At 41.7% G+C, this 25,160-nt stretch overlaps 1 protein-coding gene across 3 annotated transcripts in view; it reads right to left on the reverse strand.

Annotated features, from left to right (window-relative positions):
- Positions 1-118: 118 nt before the first annotated feature.
- tecra (trans-2,3-enoyl-CoA reductase a) overlaps positions 119-25,160 on the reverse strand; it is a 45,078-nt gene continuing 20,036 nt past the window's right edge. The window contains exons 5-11 of one of the 3 annotated variants that reach the window (XM_061982082.1): positions 20,366-20,481; positions 20,185-20,290; positions 10,028-10,100; positions 9,918-9,961; positions 9,782-9,839; positions 7,604-7,692; positions 123-543 (exon numbers count right to left, since the gene is read on the reverse strand). In XM_061982082.1, coding sequence (XP_061838066.1) covers positions 370-543; positions 7,604-7,692; positions 9,782-9,839; positions 9,918-9,961; positions 10,028-10,100; positions 20,185-20,290; positions 20,366-20,481 — 660 coding nt within the window. In that variant the 3' untranslated portion in view covers positions 123-369. Of the gene's footprint in view, positions 544-7,603; positions 7,693-9,781; positions 9,840-9,917; positions 10,101-20,184; positions 20,291-20,365; positions 20,482-25,160 lie in introns of all 3 variants that reach the window. The other 2 variants (XM_061982083.2, XM_061982081.1) reach the window with 2 other exon arrangements.

A 25,160-nucleotide genomic window follows, 5' to 3' on the forward strand; every position in this document is an offset into this window, starting at 1 on the left:
TTAGTTGGTAGAATCATTTCAAATGTTTTATCACAGATGTCTGTAAGCAAACTATGACTCACATCGGTACAGAAATAAATCCAAAGAACTTACAAATACTGTACTAAAAACATGTGACTTCCTTTCCTTTCCCCCCCCCAAAGTTTAGTTGGAAACTTGGTTCTGAACCCCCAAAATGCACCAAAAATGATCATAGCGTGTACTTGATGACCACGGTCACACATGGGTCTGCTGCGAAAATCTGAATAGAAGACAATTACCTTTTTTTTTTTTAAATGCATCTTCTTGTCAACAACAGTCAATTAAGACTTTGAACCAGCCCAAGTCTGCCTCAAGCTTGGACTGGAAGGAGCAGGGGTGGTCCCTGCCCTAAAGGATGAAGGGCAGCATTGAGGAGCGCAGGGTGGGATAATCCTTAAACTCCTTCAAGTAGCCGCGGTGTTTCCCTCGAGCCCACACGCTCATCTGGACCAAGGCCACCACGGTGAAGAGAGCCACGGGGACACATTGCGTCATCACGCTGAAGCCTATCCACGAGCCCAGCTGTGTGCGCACAGACAAGCACACACACACACACACACAGATCCAGCTGTAAAACCTTCTGCAACCACGAGATGGCAGCATTTGTACATATTGAACTGACCCTTGTGATTGACTACCAGAGGTGTGGACTCGAGTCACATGACTTGGACTCGAGTCAGACTCGAGTCATGAATTTGATGACTTTAGACTCGACTTGACAAAATGTAAAAAAGACTTGCAACTCGACTTAGACTTTAACATCAATGACTTGTGACTTCACTTGGACTTGAGCCTTTTGAATTGACATGACTTGACATGACTTGCTACTTTCCCCAAAACCCAAAGATGAAAAAGTTATTCGGGAGCGCTCCGTATTTTTCATTGTGTACTTGTCTATCAGCGTTGCGTGTGTCAGCTGGTGTGCTCTCAGTACAACAGCCAATCAAATTACATCTACTTTGCTTTCATCACACAGCATTCATCCAATCAAATTGCAGGACAACCAACGAAGAAGACATGTCCAAACCACACGCCAGTGAACAAAAAATGATGCCTAAAATAATTTTGTATGGGTATAAAAATTACGAGGTGGTCAACACAAAACGGTTTGCAGTATGCAACACATGCGGTTCTAAAATGACTGATGGAGAGGCAACAACTTCCAACTTCGTCCGGCATTTGAAGTTGCACAAAGAAGGGTAAGTTTTGAATGTAAGATAACGTTTATTGGCTAAGTAACGTGACTTTTATTTGCTGTGTAGTTAAATCAGTGAGGCTGTAAACTCACTGCTAACGTTATAACGTTATTGCAAACACGGGAATCTGTTGCAGTTCACTACCTTATTCATACTTTTTGTTCAGTGATTTTTTTTTAAGCAGGGTTACGTTAGTCAATATATCACACGTAACGTTACAGACGGCGGTCAGCAGCACCGCGTATTTTAGCCACCTAAAAAAAGACAAAAATAGTCAAATAAAGGTCAGTTAAAATGTATACTATATTATGAATATGTGTACCGTTTTAGCTAGCTTTCTGACATACTGTTGGTTGTTTACCTCAGTGGTCCCCAACCACCGGGCCGCGGCCCGGTACTGGTCCGTGGATCGATTGGTATCGGGCCGCACAAGAAATAATTTTTTTTTCTTTTTTCTTTTTTTAATTAAATCAACATAAAAAACACAAGATACACTTACAAGTAGTGCACCAACCCAAAAAAACTCTCTCCCCACTTTTGTTCTGGGCATTGAACATGAAGACTCTTCCTTCACTGTTCCGAGTGGCCATGAGAGTCTTGGCAGTGCCTGCCTCCAGTGCTCCAGTGGAGCGAGTTTTCAGCCATGGTGGCATCATACTACGCCCCCATCGTGCACAAATGACTGACAGACTCTTGGCTAATTTGGTCTTTTGCAAATGCAATGCAGCATAGGGCCCTGACATATAAAAAGTACAACTTTTTTGTTATGTTCACGTATATGTCATGTTTTTTCATTGTTAACACTTTTGTACAAATAAGTACATTTGCACTTTATTTTTCAATGTGTTTGTTCTGTAAAGGAATGAGTTAATGTTTAAAATGACTGGTTAATAGTGCTATTATAAAGTGCAATGTCAGCACAATTTTCTTTCCTGCAATTTAAAATGCACTTGTTTTAATAAATAAATACAGCGTTTGAAAAGCATACACAATCTGTGTTAATATATTAGTCTGTGGTTAAAAGGACTTGAAAGGACTCAAAATGCAGGACTTAGGACTTGACTTGAGACTTTCCAGTCTTGACTTTGGACTTGACTCGGGGCTTGCCTGTCTTGACTCGGGACTTGACTCGGACTTGAGGGCAAAGACTTGAGACTTACTTGTGACTTGCAAAACAATGACTTGGTCCCACCTCTGGTGCTAATTTACTTCCGAGGCCGATTGTTGATTCGTTGTGTTTAGATGTAATTAAGGCCCAAAAGGAGTGCAATGCTTGTGTGCAACCACCAGAGGCGCTGTTGATTCAGTCTCAAATACTTTGCTGTCCCAAAGGCGTACAACATGACGTCCCTGATGGGATGCTAAGTTTTAACACTAGCATGGAAACAGGAGTTGAGAACATTCCAATAGAGATTTAACTGTGTCCTAAGAAGCACGCTATGCCTGGCACACCTCCAGTTAGCAGCAGTTTGCTATATACAGCACTGGCATGAAAGCAGGAGTTCAGAATATTCAACGAGAGATTCTACCATCACAGTAAAAAGAATATTCATGTATATTTGTCAAATTACTTTATTTATGTTTATGTTTTTTTTAACGCCAATTTTTGTGAGTTTCTTTCATTTTTGGTGTTTGTGACAAAAATATAAAGTGACTCAATTTGCACCATCTGCCGCTTCAGGAAGGGGAAGCAGTGCAGTGTCAACACCGTGTATGGTGGGGATGGTGTTCTGCTGACCTCGACTGCAGATGTTGTGGATCGGTGGAGGGAATACTTCGAAGACCTCCTCAATCCCACCAACACGTCTTCCTATGAGGAAGCAGTGCCTGGGGAATCTGTGGTGGGCTCTTCTATTTCTGGGGCTGAGGTTGCTGAGGTAGTTAAAAAGCTCCTCGGTGGCAAGGCCCCGGGGGTGGATGAGATCCGCCCGGAGTTCCTTAAGGCTCTGGATGCTGTGGGGCTGTCTTGGTTGACAAGACTCTGCAGCATCGCGTGGACATCGGGGGCGGTACCTCTGGATTGGCAGACCGGGGTGGTGGTTCCTCTCTTTAAGAAGGGGAACCGGAGGGTGTGTTCTAACTATCGTGGGATCACACTCCTCAGCCTTCCCGGTAAGGTCTATTCAGGTGTACTGGAGAGGAGGCTACGCCGGATAGTCGAACCTCGGATTCAGGAGGAACAGTGTGGTTTTCGTCCTGGTCGTGGAACTGTGGACCAGCTCTATACTCTCGGCAGGGTCCTTGAGGGTGCATGGGAGTTTGCCCAACCAGTCTACATGTGTTTTGTGGACTTGGAGAAGGCATTCGACCGTGTCCCTCGGGAAGTCCTGTGGGGAGTGCTCAGAGAGTATGGGGTATCGGACTGTCTGATTTTGGCGGTCCGCTCCCTGTATGATCAGTGTCAGAGCTTGGTCCGCATTGCCGGCAGTAAGTCGGACACGTTTCCAGTGAGGGTTGGACTCCGCCAAGGCTGCCCTTTGTCACCGATTCTGTTCATAACTTTTATGGACAGAATTTCTAGGCGCAGTCAAGGCGTTGAGGGGATCCGGTTTGGTGGCTGCAGGATTAGGTCTCTGCTTTTTGCAGATGATGTGGTCCTGATGGTTTCATCTGGCCAGGATCTTCAGCTCTCACTGGATCGGTTCGCAGCTGAGTGTGAAGCGACTGGGATGAGAATCAGCACCTCCAAGTGGACTCCGGGACTCGGACTCGGGTCCATGGTTCTCGCCCGGCAAAGGGTGGAGTGCCATCTCCGGGTTGGGGAGGAGATCTTGCCCCAAGTGGAGGAGTTCAAGTACCTCGGAGTCTTGTTCACGAGTGAGGGAAGAGTGGATCGCGAGATCGACAGGCAGATCGGTGCGGCGTCTTCAGTAATGCGGACGCTGTATCGGTCCGTTGTGGTGAAGAAGGAGCTGAGCCGGAAGGCAAAGCTCTCAATTTACCGGTCGATCTACGTTCCCATCCTCACCTATGGTCATGAGCTTTGGGTTATGACCGAAAGGACAAGATCACGGGTACAAGCGGCCGAAATGAGTTTCCTCCGCCGGGTGGCGGGGCTCTCCCTTAGAGATAGGGTGAGATGCTCTGCCATCCGGGGGGAGCTCAAAGTAAAGCCGCTGCTCCTCCACATGGAAAGGAGCCAGATGAGGTGGTTCGGGCATCTGGTCAGGATGCCACCCGAATGCCTCCCTAGGGAGGTGTTTAGGGCACGTCCGACCGGTAGGAGGCCACGGGGAAGACCCAGGACACGTTGGGAAGACTATGTCTCCCGGCTGGCCTGGGAACGCCTCGGGATCCCCCGGGAGGAGCTGGATGAAGTGGCTGGGGAGAGGGAAGTCTGGGCTTCCCTGCTTAGGCTGCTGCCCCCGCGACCCGACCTCGGATAAGCGGAAGAAGATGGATGGATGGATGGATGTTTTTTTAACGCCAATTTTTGTGAGTTTCTTTCATTTTTGGTGTTTGTGCCAAAAATATAAAGTGACCCAATTTGGAGATGCATGCTTTTCATATGTGAATTGTTTGTTGTGGACATTTTTGATTTGATTTTATCACCCAACAACAACAATACAAGTAGACTTTTTCTTTTTATTACATTTTCAATATTATAAAGCAAATATAGACGTTTGTCAGTTTTTGTACGCCCCATTTTTGGCTTTACAATAAACCCTCATTCATCTGTTCATTGGGTCCGGACCTGACCGTTAAAAATGAATTTCCTTGAAGTACTAATTAATGATAAATAAATGGGTTATACTTGTATAGCGCTTTTCTACCTTCAAGGTACTCAAAGCGCTTTGACATTATTTCTACATTCACACACTGATGGCGGGAGCTGCCATGCAAGGCCCTAACCACCACCCATCAGGAGCAAGGGTGAAGTGTCTTGCTCAAGGACACGACGGACGTGACGAGGTTGTTAGAAGGTGGGGATCGAACCAGGAACCCTCAGGTTGCTGACACGGCCACTCTCCCAACTGCGCCACGCCGTCCCCAATAATAACTAATAAACGATCATATTTATTATTTATTGAATTTTGTCCCATTTCTGCCAGAATAAAATCATGACGCTCTGACACAGAATCATTACATAATTAAATACATTTGATCATGAAATCACTCATTAAAGCGTGAAATTATTAATTTAATCATGAAATGATAAAATGTATAATAATACCTAATAAATAATATTTATTTCTTGAATTTTGTCCCATTTCTGTGACAATAAAATAAAATCATGACACACTGAGACAGAATCAGTAGATAATTAAATAATACATTTTATCATGAAATCACTCATTAAAGCGTGAAATTATTAATTTAATCGTGAAATGATAAAATGTATAATAATACCTAATAAATAATATTTATTTCTTGAATTTTGTCCCATTTCTGTGAGAATAAAATAAAATCATGACACACTGAGACAGAATCAGTAGATAATTAAATAATACATTTTATCATGAAATCACTCATTAAATCGTGAAATTATTAATTGAATCATGAAATAATAAAATGTATAATAATACCTAATAAATATTTATTTCTTCAATTTTGTCCCATTTCTGTGAGAATAAAATAAAATCATGACACTGAGACAGAATCAGTAGATAATTAAATAATACATTTTATCATGAAATCACTCATTAAATCGTGAAATTATTAATTGAATCATGAAATAATAACATGTATAATAATACCTAATAAATAATATTTATTTCTTGAAATTTGTCCCATTTCTGTGACAATAAAATCAAATCATGACACAATGACTGTCATGTCTGTATTATCATGTTTTGTTTTAAGTCATGTTTTGTTTAGTTTCTGTCTTTTCACTCCCTTGTCTGGTCACCATAGCAACCATTAGTTTTCACCTGTCACGTCACGCACCTGTTTCACGTTTTGAGTCACGCACCTGCTTTCACTAATCATGTCCATAGTATTTAAGTTCATTCATTTTCTGTTGTTCGGCCTGACGACCTCACAACACATTTATGCTCTGTTCATGCCTCTAACTCCTTTTCATGTCCATCGTTCACGCTGCTCCTTTTTTGTCCATGCCAAGTAAGTTTTTGTTCCATGTTTATAATCTTTTTGTTTTTCATAGTTTATTCTCCGCCACTGTGCGTGCTTTTCATTTGTACTTTTTGCTATAGTCTTTTGGTTTCATAGTTTATTATCCGCCACTGTGCGCGCTTTCATTTATCCCTTTTTTTTTTTATATATTAAATTGATGTATTAAAACCCGCCATGTACCTTAATTCCCGTCTCGCCCGTGCCAACTTTCCGTTGCATCCTGGAAAAGCAAACTCCCAAGATCAAGTCGTGACAATGACACAGAATCATTACATAATTAAATTTTATCATGAAATCACTCATTAAATCATGAAATTATTAATTGAATCATGAAATAATAAAATGTATAATAATACCTAATAAATAATATTTATTTCTTCAATTTTGTCCCATTTCTGTGAGAATAAAATCAAATCATGACACAATGACACAGAATCATTACATAATTAAATAGTACATTTTATCATGAAATCACTCATTAAATCATGAAATTATTAATTGAATCATGAAATAATAAAATGTATAATAATACCTAATAAATAATATTTATTCCTTCAATTTTGTCCCATTTCTGTGAGAATAAAATCAAATCATGACACAGACACAGAATCATTAGATAATTAATTAATTAATACATTTTATCATGAAATCACTCATTAAATCATGAAACATTAAATTCATTAATTAAATATTGAATAATGACTTTTACGTTGAATAAATTATTGACATAGTTTATTCCAATTCCAATAAATAAATGTGGCAGTGAAGTAGTTGCTAAAGGATGTATTTATTTATTTATTTACTTCAATTGTCCCATTTGACCTTCCATTAAAAAATGAAGTAGAAATGTCAAATAATTGTGTGTCAGATTCCAGACTGCATAGGTTATTATTTTTATTATTATTGATTATAGATTGAATATTTTCATAGCTAGAATATTAAAAACTGTTTTTACGACCTGCTAATAAGTTTTGAACATTATGATAGCCCTAACCCCGCTTTTAGTCACCTTTACACTCTCTCAAATCCAATATAGTAATATTACCTGAGGCTGAGCCAATCAGAGGCCACCATTCTCAACAGTGCGCTCTGATTGGTGTGGTCTCATCCAGTGGCCAATACTACTGTGGTATTGATCATTGTTATTTATTGAAGTATTCTCTGTAAAGTGTGTTTTGGGTGTCTGCAACATATTTATTTATTATGGTAAAAATGGCCTCCGTTTTTGTACTCTTCATGTACCTTTTGTAATGGATTACTAATGAAACATATTTATTTATCACCTTGTCTAGCACATGTTTGCATCTTCTTACCTCATAGGTGTAGTTTGGACACGACACCAGCCAGAAAATCCACGTGAACGGATTTTTCGTCGGGTAAGGAATCTTTTTCACTTTTGAACCTGAAAGGGATTGTTTGGAATACATTCTTTTAACAAGTAGTAGTAGTAGTAATACTTGTAATAGTTGTAGTAGTGGTGGTAGTAATTGCTGTAGTAGTTCAGTAATAGTAGTTGTATTAATAGTAGTAGTAATAGTTGTAGTCAGGGCCGGCCCGTGGCATAGGCCGTATAGGCAAATGCTAAGGGCGCCGTCCATCAGGGGGCGCCACGCCAGTGCCACAAATGTTGGAGAAAAAAAAATAAAAATAAAAAATAAAGTTGGTACTATTATTTCTAAATACAAAAAATAATCCCACGTTAATTAAAATGCAAAGTAAAGCCTATTTAATAGAAATATTATTTGTTGCAACATTACGCCCCCTCCTCCCCCCGCACGGTGCGCCCCCTCCCTTCCCGTATCATGACTCCTTTTGGACGTCACCACATCAAAAAATCAACACAAGATGTCAAAACGGCCAAAACTGTCAGGTGCCCAGGGAAGGAAAAAGAGAAAAGAAGAGGAGTAGAAAAATTATGAAATTATTTGTCTGTTACAGAATGTGATAGTAACCTGGCTTTTTAGCATTAAGCTAATGTTACATGATTCGGCAATTGCTAATCAATAAATAGCTAGTTCTGTTTTAACGTCGGGTTAATATTGTGGAGGGGGCTAAATTGTTATGGAAAATAATAATGTAACGTTAGGTAATTACAGTACTCCCACCTTACATTCCTCAGGGACATTTGTATTAGATCTTTTAAGCAGGTGTTTTTTGTTTACATTGTTATTGCCTTCTGGTTAGCTAATGTTTGCCCTGCAGGTAATAGTCACTTTTCCACCCCTTTATATATTAGGTATAGTTGTAAGTAAAAAAAAAAAAGGTCAAAGACAAAGCTATTCGGTTTCTTGTGAGTATATACACTTCACTGCCGATGTGGGGGGGCGCCACCTAAAATCTTGCCTAGGGCGCCAGATTGGTGAGGGCCGGGCCTGGCTAAATTGGTATGGAAAATAATAATGTAACGTTAGGTAATTACAGTACTCACCTTACATTCCTCAGGGACATTTGTATTAGATCTTTTAAGCAGGTGTTTTTTGTTTACATTGTTATTGCCTTCTGGTTAGCTAATGTTTGCCCTGCAGGTAATAGTCACTTTTCCACCCCTTTATATATTAGGTATAGTTGTAAGTAAAAAAAAAAAAAAGGTCAAAGACAAAGCCATTCGGTTTCTTGTGAGTATATACACTTCACTGCCGATGTGGGGGGGCGCCACCTAAAATCTTGCCTAGGGCGCCAGATTGGTGAGGGCCGGGCCTGGCTAAATTGTTATGGAAAATAATAATGTAACGTTAGGTAATTACAGTACTCCCACCTTACATTCCTCAGGGACATTTGTATTAGATCTTTTAAGCAGGTGTTTTTTGTTTACATTGTTATTGCCTTCTGGTTAGCTAATGTTTGCCCTGCAGGTAATAGTCACTTTTCCACCCCTTTATATATTAGGTATTGTTGTAAGCCTAGTTGTTAAAGTGCACATCATTAATGTAAATTAAGCAATATGTATGTAAAAAATATTGTATTTCATATATTCATTTTTTATTTTTTGCATTCATTTATTTATTCATATTTTTTTTAATCTTGTTAACTATTCTGATTGTTAATTTGCTTTCTTTAAGTAAAAAAAAGGTCAAAGACAAAGCTACTCGGTTTCTTGTGAGTATATACACTTCACTGCCGATGTGGGGGGGCGCCACCTAAAATCTTGCCTAGGGCGCCAGATTGGTTAGGGCCGGGCCTGGTAGAAGTAGTACTAATAGTTGTAGTAGTAGAAATAGTAGAAGTAATAATAGTAGTAGTAATAATTGTAGGTGTAGTAGTAGAAACAGTAGTAGTACTAGTAGAAGTAATAGTAGTAGTAATAATTGCGGTAGTAGTAATAGTTGTTGTAGTAATAGTAGGAGTAATATATGTAGTAGTGTTAATAGTAGTAGTAATAGTAGGAGTGATAGCTGTGGTAGTGTTAATAGTAATAGTTGTAGTAGTATAAGTAGCAGTAGTACTAGTAGATATAGTAGTAGTAGTATCAGTAGTATTCCAGAATGCGCTACCTGGTGGTTTCAGGTTACGAAGAGCAACATGGATGGAGAAATTCCCTATTTGGCAGACCTGTGCGGGTAAAGAAAAGAAAAGTCTGAGCAGTGAGCAGTGGCACGTCAACTACCTGGATGTTCATCTTCAACTTACCCAGAACATGTAAAGTCCTACATTGACCTGTTGCTGCCCGTAAACTGTAGAAAGAGGAGAGGCGGATGAAGGAATAGCTACGAGTGTAAACAGAAGAGAGTTGCACTTACAAGGCGTGGTGTAGAGAGGGTGGTTGATGTGGTACGCCATCCAGGCTGCCACGCACCAGTAATAGCCACAATTCTGACAAAAGCAACACACCCGATGTTGGAATAGTGGTAAGGAGCAAACTGCTGAGCCAGCATTAATACCACTGACTGTAAACAATACAGTTCAAAGGCAGCCACTGCTATCTTGGGGTGGAGATATCCACACAATTCAAATGTTTTGAATAGAGGCATTAATTGGAGCTTTTATATCCAATACAGAACAGTGATTTAAATGAAGGCTATGAATGTTGCCTAGCAACAAGGATCAACCATTTTATTGTTCCTAACAAGGGATGTTATGCTGCCGATACTGATCAACCATGAGTGACATCGGCCGATACCAATCGCATGTATTAACTGTACATTGTTCAATGTATTCACGCTGAGTACTATTGAAAGTTGAACAATATCATCACAATAGACCAGAGGTGGGACCAAGTCATTGTTTTGCAAGTCACAAGTAAGTCTCAAGTCTTTGCCCTCAAGTCCAAGTCAAGTCCCGAGTCAAGACAGGCAAGCCCCGAGTCAAGTCCAAAGTCAAGACTGGAAAGTCTCAAGTCAAGTCCTAAGTCCTGCATTTTGAGTTTCGAGTCCTTTCAAGTCCTTTTAACCACAGACTAATATATTAACACAGATTGTGTATGCTTTTCAAACGCTGTATTTATTTATTAAAACAAGTGCATTTTAAATTGCAGGAAAGAAAATTGTGCTGACATTGCACTTTATAATAGCACTATTAACTAGTCATTTTAAACATTAACTCATTCCTTTACAGAACAAACACATTGAAAAATGAAGTGCAAATGTACTTATTTGTACAAAAGTGTTAACATTGAAAAAACATGACATATACGTGAACATAACAAAAAAGTTGTACTTTTTATATGTCAGGGCCCTATGCTGCATTGCATTTGCAAAAGACCAAATTAGCCAAGAGTCTGTCAGTCATTTGTGCACGATGGGGGCGTAGTATGATGCCACCATGGCTGAAAACTCGCTCCACTGGAGCACTGGAGGCAGGCACTGCCAAGACTCTCATGGCCACTCGGAACAGTGAAGGAAGAGTCTTCATGTTCAATGCCCAGAACAAAAGGGGGAGAGAGTTTTTTTGGGTTGGTGCACTACTTGTAAGTGTATCTTGTGTTTTTTTATGTTGATTTAATTTAAAAAAAAAAAAAAAAAAAAATTTTCTTGTGCGGCCCAATACCAATCGATCCACGGACCAGTACCGGGCCGCGGCCCGGTGGTTGGGGACCACTGAGGTAAACAACCAACAGTATGTCAGAAAGCTAGCTAAAACGGTACACATATTCATAATATAGTATACATTTTAACTGACCTTTATTTTACTATTTTTGTCTTTTTTTTAGGTGGCTAAAATACGCGGTGCTGCTGACCGCCGTCTAACGTTACGTGTGATATATTGACTAATGTAACCCTGCTTAAAAAAATCACTGAACAAAAAGTATGAATAAGGTAGTGAACTGCAACAGATTCCCGTGTTTGCAATAACGTTATAACGTTAGCAGTGAGTTTACAGCCTCACTGATTTAACTACACAGCAAATAAAAGTCACGTTACTTAGCCAATAAACGTTATCTTACATTCAAAACTTACCGTTCTTTGTGCAACTTCAAATGCCGGACGAAGTTGGAAGTTGTTGCCTCTCCATCAGTCATTTTGGAACCGCATGTGTTGCATACTGCAAACCGTTTTGTGTTGACCACCTCGTAATTTCTATACCCAAACGAAATTATTTTAGGCATCATTTTTTGTTCACTGGCGTGTGGTTTGGACATGTCTTCTTCGTTGGTTGTCCTGCAATTTGATTGGATGAATGCTGTGTGATGAAAACAAAGTAGATCTAATTTGATTGGCTGTTGTACTGAGAGCACACCAGCTGACACACGCAACGCTGATAGACAAGTACACAATGAAAAATACGGAGCGCTCCCGAATAACTTTTTCATCTTTGGGTTTTGGGGAAAGTAGCAAGTCATGTCAAGTCATGTCAATTCAAAAGGCTCAAGTCCAAGTGAAGTCACAAGTCATTGATGTTAAAGTCTAAGTCGAGTTGCAAGTCTTTTTACATTTTGTCAAGTCGAGTCTAAAGTCATCAAATTCATGACTCGAGTCTGACTGGAGTCCAAGTCATGTGACTCGAGTCCACACCTCTGCTAATAAGTACAAGACTGATGAGACAAGATGACACTTTTACTGTAAATACAAAGCTTTATCACTTGGACTGTTCAACCCCAGGCCACTCTTGTAGCTGAATGTTTTCTACATTTTAAGATTAGGAACCATATGTGGCACTCTGGACTTCATTCGTTCATTCATTGGTATTATTTATGTTCTTAACTGGGCCACCCCCATATCTTTATAAATGACATGTCATTTGTAAAGACATGCCAGGCTGACAATAGGATCATGTAAACAACACTGCCAGAGCCGCAATGAGTTTATAGTATAGGTGTGTGAATGATCAACAATCAATATTATTGGCAGAAATAGAGGGCCCCAAAATCTAATTTTGCTTAGGGCCCCATGGAGGCTTGGGCCGGCACTGTCCATGAGTGACATCGGCCGATACCAATCGCATGTATTAACTGTACATTGTTCAATGTATTCACGCTGAGTACTATTGAAAGTTGAACAATAGCATCACAATAAGACTAGTTCCATATTCTCTTTTATTACATACAATTGTTAGAACAAAACAAAGTCAATAGTGTACACTTCAAGTAAACAAAAAAAAACAACTATCTATGACTCATTTATATAATTTGGTTTTTGCCCTCAAAATCCTCTTGTGTCCAGGGAATTATTCCCTGTAAATATTACAATGATTTTGAGAAAATAAAAAATATCGATCTAGTCACCCTAGTATCGATTATGTACTGATATTACCACCGATTTATGAATCGTTGCCCCTTTTACTTACATGTGGTGTGACAATGCTGACACACCAACAGTTACTGTTATGTTATGCTCTCTCTCGTCTCTTATTGATCTACTTATTCATGTTAAACCTGTTTATAATCGCATGCTCTTGGTGTGTAACATGTTTAGCCTCGCCCTCCAATGATGATAATACTTGATAATGATACTTGAGATATTGAGAAATGTAGTTTTTCGGTTTACAGTTGCTCGGCTGTCGAGAGCCTGCTGACGTACTGCATAACAGCGTGGTACGCCAGCTGCACTGAAGCAGACAAACAGGCGATTCAGAGGGTCATAAAGTCTGCACAAAAAAATCATCGGCTGCCCCCTCCCCTCACTGAAGGATGTACACAACTCCCGCTGCCTCAACAGAGCAAAAAGCATCACCAAGGACAGCACACACCTTGGCTTTCACCTGTTTGACCTGCTACCATCGGGCAGGCGCAACAGGTGCATCAGAGCCAGAACAAACAGGCTCAGAGACAAGCTTCTTTCCCAGAGCTGTCCCTGTCGTGGCGGTAATCCTAGAACCCGTTGGTGGACACCGGCGGTGAGGGATGCCGTCAAGCTGAAGAAGGAGTCCTATCGGGTTCTTTTGGCTCATGGGACTCCTGAGGCAGCGGACAGGTACCGACAGGCCAAGCGGTGTGCGGCTTCAGCGGTCGCGGAGGCAAAAACTCGGACATGGGAGGAGTTCGGGGAAGCCATGGAAAACGACTTCCGGACGGCTTCGAAGCGATTCTGGACCACCATCCGCCGCCTCAGGAAGGGGAAGCAGTGCACTACCAACACCGTGTATGGTGCGGATGGTGTTCTGCTGACCTCAACTGCGGAAGTTGTGGATCGGTGGAGGGAATACTTCGAAGACCTCCTCAATCCCACCAACACGTCTTCCTATGAGGAAGCAGTGCCTGGGGAATCTGTGGTGGGCTCTCCTATTTCTGGGGCTGAGGTTGCTGAGGTAGTTAAAAAGCTCCTCGGTGGCAAGGCCCCGGGGGTGGATGAGACCCGCCCGGAGTTCCTTAAGGCTCTGGATGCTGTAGGGCTGTCTTGGTTGACAAGACTCTGCAGCATCGCGTGGACATCGGGGGCAGTACCTCTGGATTGGCAGACCGGGGTGGTGGTTCCTCTCTTTAAAAAGGGGAACCGGAGGGTGTGTTCTAACTATCGTGGGATCACACTCCTCAGCCTTCCCGGTAAGGTCTATTCAGGTGTACTGGAGAGGAGGCTACGCCGGATAGTCGAACCTCAGATTCAGGAGGAACAGTGTGGTTTTCGTCCTGGTCGTGGAACTGTGGACCAGCTCTATACTCTCGGCAGGGTCCTTGAGGGTGCATGGGAGTTTGCCCAACCAGTCTACATGTGCTTTGTGGACTTGGAGAAGGTATTCGACCGTGTCCCTCGGGAAGTCCTGTGGGGAGTGCTCAGAGAGTATGGGGTTTCGGACTGTCTGATTGTGGCGGTCCGCTCCCTGTATGATCAGTGTCAGAGCTTGGTTCGCATCGCCGGCAGTAAGTCGGACACGTTTCCGGTGAGGGTTGGACTCCGCCAAGGCTGCCCTTTGTCACCCATTCTGTTCATAACTTTTATGGACAGAATTTCTAGGCGCAGTCAAGGCGTTGAGGGGATCCGGTTTGGTGGCTGCAGGATTAGGTCTCTGCTTTTTGCAGATGATTTGGTCCTGATGGCTTCATCTGGCCAGGATCTTCAGCTCTCACTGGATCGGTTCGCAGCTGAGTGTGAAGCGACTGGGATGAGAATCAGCACCTCCAAGTCCGAGTCCATGGTTCTCGCCCGGAAAAGGGTGGAGTGCCATCTCCGGGTTGGGGAGGAGATCTTGCCCCAAGTGGAGGAGTTCAAGTACCTCGGAGTCTTGTTCACGAGTGAGGGAAGAGTGGATCGTGAGATCGACAGGCGGATCGGTGCAGCGTCTTCAGTAATGCGGACGCTGTATCGATCCGTTGTGGTGAAGAAGGAGCTGAGCCGGAAGGCAAAGCTCTCAATTTACCGGTCGATCTACGTTCCCATCCTCACCTATGGTCATGAGCTTTGGGTTATGACCGAAAGGACAAGATCACGGGTACAAGCGGCCGAAATGAGTTTCCTCCGCCGGGTGGCGGGGCTCTCCCTTAGAGATAGGGTGAGAAGCTCTGTCATCCGGGGGGAGCTTAAAGTAAAGCCGCTGCTCCTCCACATCGAGAGGAGCCAGATGAGGTGGTTCGGGCATCTGGTCAGGATGCCACCCGAGCGCCTCCCTAAGGAGGTGTTTAGGGCATGTCCGACCGGTAGGAGGCCACGAGGAAGACCCAGGACACGTTGGGAAGACTATGTCTCCCGGCTGGCCTGGGAACGCCTCGGGATCCCCCGGGAGGAGCTGGACGAAGTGGCTGGGGAGAGGGAAGTCTGGGCTTCCCTGCTTAGGCTGCTGCCCCCGCGACCCGACCTCGGATGAGCGGAGGAGGATGGATGGATGGATGGACAATATCCTACCCTAATACCCTACTGTGCAATATTACCCTTCGAGTGCAATACGTCCGACACTGATTGTTATTTATTACTCCGGTACTCTTGTCTTGTTCTGTATATTGTACAGTATTTTGTATTTCTATAGTGTTTTGTATATTGTACAGGATTGCTTATTATTTTTATTGGATAGTAGTCTGTTTATTTCAATTGTTAGTTTTTTCTTTATTACCTGTTGTGTAATTTATTTTTACCCCATATTTGTTCCCACTACCGCACCTTAAATTGGAGTCCTTAATCTCGTTATATGCAAATATAGTCCATATATATTCTAATTTAGTTGTCGTAATGGAGGGGATTATTATTAGTTTAGGGGGACGGGTCCACACTGTGTATGGACACACATATGTAGCTGCTAGCTGCTGAATAATAAATACAATATACAGTAGGCCAGATCTACGTTTAAGATCTGCATTGAAAGGTATTATCGAGTCATACCAAAGACTATAAAAATGGGAGCCATTACCTCCCTGCTTGGCACTCAGCATCAAGGGTTGGAATTGGGGGTTTAATCACCAAATATGATTCCCAGGCGTGGCCACCGCTGCTGCTCACTGCTCCCCTCACCTCCCAGGGGGTGATCAAGGGTGATGGGTCAAATGCAGAGAATAATTTCGCCACACCTAGTGTGTGTGTGTGTGACAATTAGTGATGGGTTGATGAGGCGTCATGAAGCGTTTCGACACATTGCAAAACTGTATTAATACTGTGTCGATACTGTGTCACTAAATACTGACATCTGCTGGACATTAAAAATCCCTACAGGCAACCTATGGACCGACTCAACTGACACTGATTTGATGCCCTAGTACAGGGGTCACCAACCTTTTTGAAACCAAAAACTACTTCTTGGGTACTGATTAATGCGAAGGGCTACCAGTTTGATACACACTTAAATAAATAAATATATTGTCATTTGTAAGTTACACGTAAGTGTGATTTAAACAAGAATAGCTAAATAAATACATTTATATATATAAAAAAAATGGGTATTTCTGTCTTGTCATTCCGTCGTACATTTTTTTTTTCCTTTTACGGAAGGTTTTTTGTAGAGAATAAATTACGACAAAAACCACTTAATTGAACGGTTTAAAAGAGGGGAAAACACGAAAAAAATTAAAATACAATTTTGAAACATAGTTTATCTTATATTTCGACTCTTTAAATTTCAAAATTCAACCGACAAAAAGAAGAGGAAAAACTAGCTAATTTGAATCTTTTTGAAAAAATTTAAAAAATAATTTATGGAACATCATTAGTAATTTTTCCTGATTAAGATACATTTTAGAATTTTGATGACATGTTTTAAATTGGTTAAAATCCAATCTGCACTTTGTTAGAATATTTAACAAATTGGACCAAGCTATATTTCTAACAAAGACAAATCAGTATTTCTTCTAGATTTTCCAGAACAAGAAATTCAAAATACTTTGAAATAAGATTTAAATTTGATTCTACAGATTTTCTAGATTTGCCAGAATAATTTTTTTGAATTTTAATCATAGTAAGTTTGAAGAAATATTTCACAAATATTCTTCGTCGAAAAACCAGAAGCTAAAATATTTATTATTCTTTACAATAATAATTAAAAAAAAAAATTACTTGAACATTGATTTAAATTGTCAGGAAAGAAGAGGAAGAAATTTAAAAGGTAAAAAGGTATATTTGTTTAAAAATCCTAAAATCATTTTTAAGGTTGTATTTTTTCTCTAAAATTGTATTTCTAAAAGTAATAAGAAGCAAAGTAGAAAATAAATGAATTTATTTAAACAAGTGAAGACCCATCCATCCATCCATTTTCTACCGCTTATTCCAAGTGAAGACCAAGTCTTTAAAATATTTTCTTGGATTTTCAAATTCTATTTGAGTTTTGTCTCTTCTAGAATTAAAAATGTCGAGCAAAGCGAGACCAGCTTGCTAGTAAATAAATACAATTTAAAAAATAGAGGCAGCTCACTGGTTAGTGCTGCTCTTTGAGCTATTTTTAAGAACAGGCAAGCGGGCGACTGATCTGGTCCTTACGGGCTACCTGGTGACCGCGGGCACCGCGTTGGTGACCCCTGCCCTAGTATATACAATAATATAAACCAAGTCATTGTATTTCATTTAGGATTATTTCATATCTTCATTTAAATAAAAATATATTTGTATCTTTTTTTAGATACAGTCAATAAATAATGTGAACATGTATCATAGGTACATGGTAGTTGGTGCCTGTCGTGGCGGTAATCCTAGAACCCGTTGGTGGACACCGGCGGTGAGGGATGCCGTCAAGCTGAAGAAGGAGTCCTATCGGGTTCTTTTGGCTCATGGGACTCCTGAGGCAGCGGACAGGTACCGACAGGCCAAGCGGTGTGCGGCTTCAGCGGTCGCGGAGGCAAAAACTCGGACATGGGAGGAGTTCGGGGAAGCCATGGAAAACGACTTCCGGACGGCTTCGAAGCGATTCTGGACCACCATCCGCCGCCTCAGGAAGGGGAAGCAGTGCACTACCAACACCGTGTATGGTGCGGATGGTGTTCTGCTGACCTCGACTGCGGAAGTTGTGGATCGGTGGAGGGAATACTTCGAAGACCTCCTCAATCCCACCAACACGTCTTCCTATGAGGAAGCAGTGCCTGGGGAATCTGTGGTGGGCTCTCCTATTTCTGGGGCTGAGGTTGCTGAGGTAGTTAAAAAGCTCCTCGGTGGCAAGGCCCCGGGGGTGGATGAGATCCGCCCGGAGTTCCTTAAGGCTCTGGATGCTGTAGGGCTGTCTTGGTTGACAAGACTCTGCAGCATCGCGTGGACATCGGGGGCAGTACCTCTGGATTGGCAGACCGGGGTGGTGGTTCCTCTCGTGTGTTCTAACTATCGTGGGATCACACTCCTCAGCCTTCCCGGTAAGGTCTATTCAGGTGTACTGGAGAGGAGGCTACGCCGGATAGTCGAACCTCGGATTCAGGAGGAACAGTGTGGTTTTCGTCCTGGTCGTGGAACTGTGGACCAGCTCTATACTCTCGGCAGGGTCCTTGAGGGTGCATGGGAGTTTGCCCAACCAGTCTACATGTGCTTTGTGGACTTGGAGAAGGCATTCGACCGTGTCCCTCGGGAAGTCCTGTGGGGAGTGCTCAGAGAGTATGGGGTTTCGGACTGTCTGATTGTGGCGGTCCGCTCCCTGTATGATCAGTGTCAGAGCTTGGTTCGCATGGCCGGCAGTAAGTCGGACACGTTTCCGGTGAGGGTTGGACTCCGCCAAGGCTGCCCTTTGTCACCGATTCTGTTCATAACTTTTATGGACAGAATTTCTAGGCGCAGTCAAGGCGTTGAGGGGATCCGGTTTGGTGGCTGCAGGATTAGGTCTCTGCTTTTTGCAGATGATTTGGTCCTGATGGCTTCATCTGGCCAGGATCTTCAGCTCTCACTGGATCGGTTCGCAGCTGAGTGTGAAGCGACTGGGATGAGAATCAGCACCTCCAAGTCCGAGTCCATGGTTCTCGCCCGGAAAAGGGTGGAGTGCCATCTCCGGGTTGGGGAGGAGATCTTGCCCCAAGTGGAGGAGTTCAAGTACCTCGGAGTCTTGTTCACGAGTGAGGGAAGAGTGGATCGTGAGATCGACAGGCGGATCGGTGCGGCGTCTTCAGTAATGCGGACGCTGTATCGATCCGTTGTGGTGAAGAAGGAGCTGAGCCGGAAGGCAAAGCTCTCAATTTACCGGTCGATCTACGTTCCCATCCTCACCTATGGTCATGAGCTTTGGGTTATGACCGAAAGGACAAGATCAAGGGTACAAGCGGCCGAAATGAGTTTCCTCCGCCGGGTGGCGGGGTTCTCCCTTAGAGATAGGGTGAGAAGCTCTGCCATCCGGGGGGAGCTTAAAGTAAAGCCGCTGCTCCTCCACATCGAGAGGAGCCAGATGAGGTGGTTCGGGCATCTGGTCAGGATGCCACCCGAACGCCTCCCTAGGGAGGTGTTTAGGGCACGTCCGACCGGTAGGAGGCCACGGGGAAGACCCAGGACACGCTGGGAAGACTATGTCTCCCGGCTGGCCTGGGAACGCCTCGGGATCCCCCGGGAGGAGCTGGACGAAGTGGCTGGGGAGAGGGAAGTCTGGGCTTCCCTGCTTAGGCTGCTGCCCCCGCGACCCGACCTCGGATAAGCGGAAGAAGATGGATGGATGGATGGATGAACATGTATCATAACATGGAAATCTAAGAGAACGTGTTGTGGATGATTGTGGACTGGGAATTTTTTTAATTTTATTTTTTTACACATTTTTATAAAACAAAAAAAAACCAAAAAAAAACGTTTTTCCGACGTATTACATTTTAGACGATTTCTCTTCTTAGTTATTATTTCTCCGGCTGTAGAAAAGAGCCGCTCACAGGGCACAGAGGAGGCGACACAGTTGGCGTATCGGTCACGTGACCAAAACAGCTCATGATCGGTCACGTGACTTTCTAAAAGCGGTACGCGCACCGACACAGGGTTTCGCTCTATGAGCTCGACGCATGCGCCGATGCATCGGTGTTGCCGGACCCATCACTAGTGACAATCATTGGTACTTTTTAACTTTATTACTCGACAATGGCGATCACATACATTTTTGATAGGCACATTCCTATTTCTAAGCAATCGTTTCACCATTTTGTTGTGCTTTCAAACGGACTCACCTTAAATATGTTCCTCAGAGGCATGGTCCCGTGGGAGATGCGGTGGACAAACAGTGTCTCCAGAACCCTCTTGATGTAATGGAAGGAGTGACAGATGCAAGCAGAACTGTGGAAAAAAATGTTTTTATCTATTTGTTTATGTATTGCAACCCTCTCCTAAAAAACACACGTTGATACTCACTGTACCACCCAGTGTTTGCTGCTGGTAAAGTCATATTTTGGAGCGTAGATGAAGGGGAGGCGGAAGTAGAACATTAAATAGATGAGCAGTGGGCCGAGACACTCTGCCAGGAACACCTGAAATGGACACAATGGCGTCATCACGCAGGGAGCCAGCGCTGCAGTGTAAGGACAGAGAAGGCAGCGAGTGGCTAAAGGGTGAACAAAGTGAGAGACAAGTGAGAGGCTGGAAGGGGATAAACACCAGCAGGAGAAATGAGGCCATGAGATTAGATGTCCCGGCGTAGAGGACAGGCGGAGGAGGAGGAACACAAAGCAGCCAAATGGACTTTTATTACATACGATGTATGACGGGTGTCACAAGTGAGGCTCAAAATATGAGTTGTGCTTAAATCACGTCTAATCCAGATGCACACGACATTGTATCATGGTAAAACAAATCGTATATTAGTAGTAAATATAGTAGGTGTACTATTACGATTGACTAATATTATAACTTCTTTTATATCTACACTCTTAGAAATAAGGGTTCTAAAAGGGTTCTTCTACAAGGGCTGAGGTTCTAACTGGAACCATTTGCTTCTGAAAAACCCTTTCCCGAAGAAAGGGTTTTTCAAGGGTTCTTGGTAACGCTAATGGTTCCAGTAAGAACCATTTTGATCCAGAGAACCCTTTAAAACCCCTTTTCTGAATAATTGGTTTTAAAAGGGTTCTCACTAACACTAAGGGTTCCAGTAAGAACTATTTTGATCCAGAGAACCGTTTTTGGAAGAAAAGAGTTCTTCAGGGATTGTTGAAAGAATGGGTAAGATCCTGTGTCACCAGGGACATACTTCCTGATAACATTTGCCAATAATGGTGCCTATCTTTAAATAAATGTTTTTCTCATTAAAATGTTTTGAATGTTTGTTCAATGTCAACATGATAAATGACCACAATATAATATGAACTAAACTGATCTGTAGAATACAATATGGTTCTTTATAGAACCCTCAGAAGACAAGACGGTTATCGGTGAAAACCTTTGAAAAGGGATGTTTTTAGAACCCCCTGTGTCAGGTCTAGATGAAACCCTTGAAACATGAAAGAGTTCTTTGTGGAACTCCCGTGTGGGTTCTAGATGAAACCCTTGAAACATGAAAGGGTTCTTAGTGGAACTCCCTGCATGGGTTCTAGATGAAACCCTTGACAAACGAAAGGGTTCTTAGTGGAACTCCCTGTGTGGGTTCTAGATGAAACCCTTGAAATACGAAAGGGTTCTTAGTGGAACTACCTGCGTGGGTTCTAGATGAAAGTCTTGAAATACAAAAGGGTTCTTAGTGGAACTCCCTGTGTGGGTTCTAGATTAAACCCTTGAAATACGAAAGGGTTCTTAGTGGAACTCCCTGTGTGGGTTCTAGATGAAACCCTTGAAACATGAAAGGGTTCTTAGTGGAACTCCCTGCGTGGGTTCTAGATGAAACCCTTGAAATACGAAAGGGTTCTTAGTGGAACTCCCTGTGTGGGTTCTAGATGAAACCCTTGAAACATGAAAGGGTTCTTAGTGGAACTCCCTGTGTGGGTTCTAGATGAAACCCTTGAAATATGAAAGGGTTCTTAGTGGAACTCCCTGTGTGGGTTCTAGATGAAACCCTTGAAACATGAAAGGGTTCTTAGTGGAACTCCCTGCGTGGGTTCTTTGTAGAACCTCTCATGGGGGGTTCTGGGTGGAACCTTACACACACAGTTCTAGGTAGAACCCTCCAAAAGGGTTCCAGGTGGAACCTTTATAAAAAGGTTCTACCTGGAGCCAAAAAGGGTTCTCCTATGAGGACGAGCCGAAGAACCTTATATGGTTCTACTTAGCACTTTTATTTCTAAGAGTGTAGTCATGTTGGCTGCCCCCTTCCAGCCTATTAGTAGTAAGTATAGTATGTGTACTATTACGCATACTGATATGCTTGACTAATATAACTTGTTTTATATTTAGTCATGTTGGTTACCTATTCTACTTTCTTTTTTTTAAACTTTTATTTATAATAGTAACCAACAGAGGTGGGTAGTAACGTGCTACATTTACTCCGTTACATCTACTTGAGTAACTTTTGGGATAAATTGTACTTCTAAGAGTAGTTTTAATGCAACATACTTTTACTTTTACTTGAGTATATTCATAGAGAAGAAACGCTACTTTTACTCCGCTACTTTTATCTACATTCAGCTCGCTACTCGCTACTAATTTTTATCGATCTGTTAATGCACTCTTTGTTTGTTTTGGTCTGTCAGACAGACCTTCATAGTGCCTGCGGTTCAACAAATACAGTCACTGGTGACGTTCACTCCGTTCCACCAATCAGATGCAGTCACTGGTGACGTTGGACCAATCAAACAGAGCCAGGCGGTCACATGACCTGACTTAAACAAGTTGAAAAATGTATTCGGGTGTTACCATTTAGTGGTCAATCGTACGGAATATATACTGTACTGTGCAATCTACTAATAAAAGTTCCAATCAATCAATCAAAAGTGTGAAGGAAAAAAGACAATTTTTTATTTCAACCGTACATCCCGTCAAAAGCCTAAAGACTGACTGCACAGTTCCTGTCTTCACAATAAAAGTGCCGCTCCATCGCGCCTGCGCTTTCAAAATAAGAGTCTCCGAAAGCCAGCGCAAACAAGCTAGCAAGCTACGGAGTTTGCCGCCAATGTATTTCTTGTAAAGTGTATAAAAACGAATATGGAAGCTGGACAAATAAGATGCCAAAAACCAACAACTTTCATGTGGTATTAGACAGAAAGGAGGAACTTTTTTTCTCCTCCATTTGAAAACGTGGACGTTATCATCACTACCGTCTGATTACAATCAATGCAAGTCATCAGAATCAGGTAATACACCAACTTATATTCTTGTCTTCATGAAAGAAAGGAATCTATATGTGTTAAACATGCATGTATATTCATTAAAACACCTTTAACATGTAAACAAAAACGGCAAAATAAATAAATATAAATTATATACTGTATATATCAATGTATGGATACATATATATATATGTGTGTGTGTATATATATATATATATATATATATATATATATATATATATATATATATATATATATATATATATATATATATATGTATGTGTGGGGAAAAAAATCACAAGACTATTTCATCTCTACAGGCCTGTTTCATGAGGGGGGGTACCCTCAATCATCAGGAGATTTTAATGGGAGCATTCACATACCATGGATTATATAGGGCACAGAGTGGGTGGGTACAGGCTGGCCTAGGGGCGTGGTGATTGGCTCATGTGTTACCTAGGAGGTGTTTCCGTCTATGGCGGCATGTTGTTACAATTTCGCTGCGCTTGTTGAGGGATGACAGGTCTGGACGGTAAATAATAAACAGTTTCTCTTTCAAGCATAGGTTGCATCTTTTATTACCACTATTGTAAGGTGTGCTGGATGCAAGAATTTGCCATGTTATTGAATATTCAGCATTATTGTCTTTGAGGTCCCAAATGTGTTTGCTGAGTTCTGTGGTATTTCGCAGGTTTTTGTTCCTGAAAGAAGCCTTGTGATTGTTCCATCTGGTTTTGAATTCTCCCTCGGTTAATCCTACATATGTGTCGGATGTGTTAATGTCCTTGCGTATTACCTTAGATTGGTAGACAACTGATGCTTGTAAGCATCCCCCGTTGAGAGGGCAATCAGGTTTCTTTCGACAGTTACAGTCTTTGTTGGTTTTGGAGTCGCTCTGTCTGGGGGCCGACGGCTCATTTGCAATTGTTTTGTTGTGGTTTGAGATGATTTGTCGTATATTGTTCATGCAGCTGTAGCTCAATTTAATGTTGTTCTTGTTGAATACTTTTCTTAGGGTGTTGTCTTTGGGAAAGTGTTTGTCGATCAGATTGAGGAATTTGTGTCCAATGTTAGTTGAGACGTTTTTGCTGTATGGGGGGTTGTACCAGATGATGTCGTTTCGTTTTCTGTTCTTTTTTGGCTGGTTTATATATATATATATATATATATATATATATATATATGTGTGTGTATATGTTACTCATCAGTTACTCAGTACTTGAGTAGTTTTTTCACAACATACTTTTTACTTTTACTCAAGTAAATATTTGGGTGACTACTCCTTACTTTTACTTGAGTAATACATCTCTAAAGTAACAGTACTCTTACTTGAGTACAATTTCTGGCTACTCTACCCACCTCTGGTAACGAACCCCCCACAGTGCTGCTTAAATAATGAAATATTATTATGCCATTGACTGGATGTGGCAAGACTTTATGGAAAAAAATCATACATTTTTAGAAATACTAAAACGACATAAATAAATATGTGTCTGTGGCCAATTTACTTTTGAGGGTTGAATTGAAACAGAAATTTAAAATGTTTTAATTAGGGCCCACATGGCCCATTATATAAGGACTCCCAAAGGGAGTCCTTATGAAATGGGACATAAGGATCTATTGAATTTGTAAGGTTTTATTATTATTATTCTTCCGCAACTTTGCGCTGTAATTTGACCCCCTTAGCATGCTTCAAAACTCACCAAATTTTACACACACATCAGTAATATACGGCAAAACTATATAATGTAAACCAAGTCATTGTATTTCATTTAGGATTATTTCATATCTTCATTTAAATAAAAATATATTTTTATCTTTTTTAGATACAGTCAATAAATAATGTGAACATGTATCATAACATGGAAATCTAAGAGAACGTGTTGTGGATGATTGTGGACTGGGAATTTTTTTAATTTTATTTTTTTACACATTTATATAAAAAAAAAATTTAA

Source organism: Nerophis lumbriciformis, linkage group LG24 (genome assembly GCF_033978685.3).
Source record: "Nerophis lumbriciformis linkage group LG24, RoL_Nlum_v2.1, whole genome shotgun sequence".
NCBI lineage: Eukaryota > Metazoa > Chordata > Actinopteri > Syngnathiformes > Syngnathidae > Nerophis > Nerophis lumbriciformis.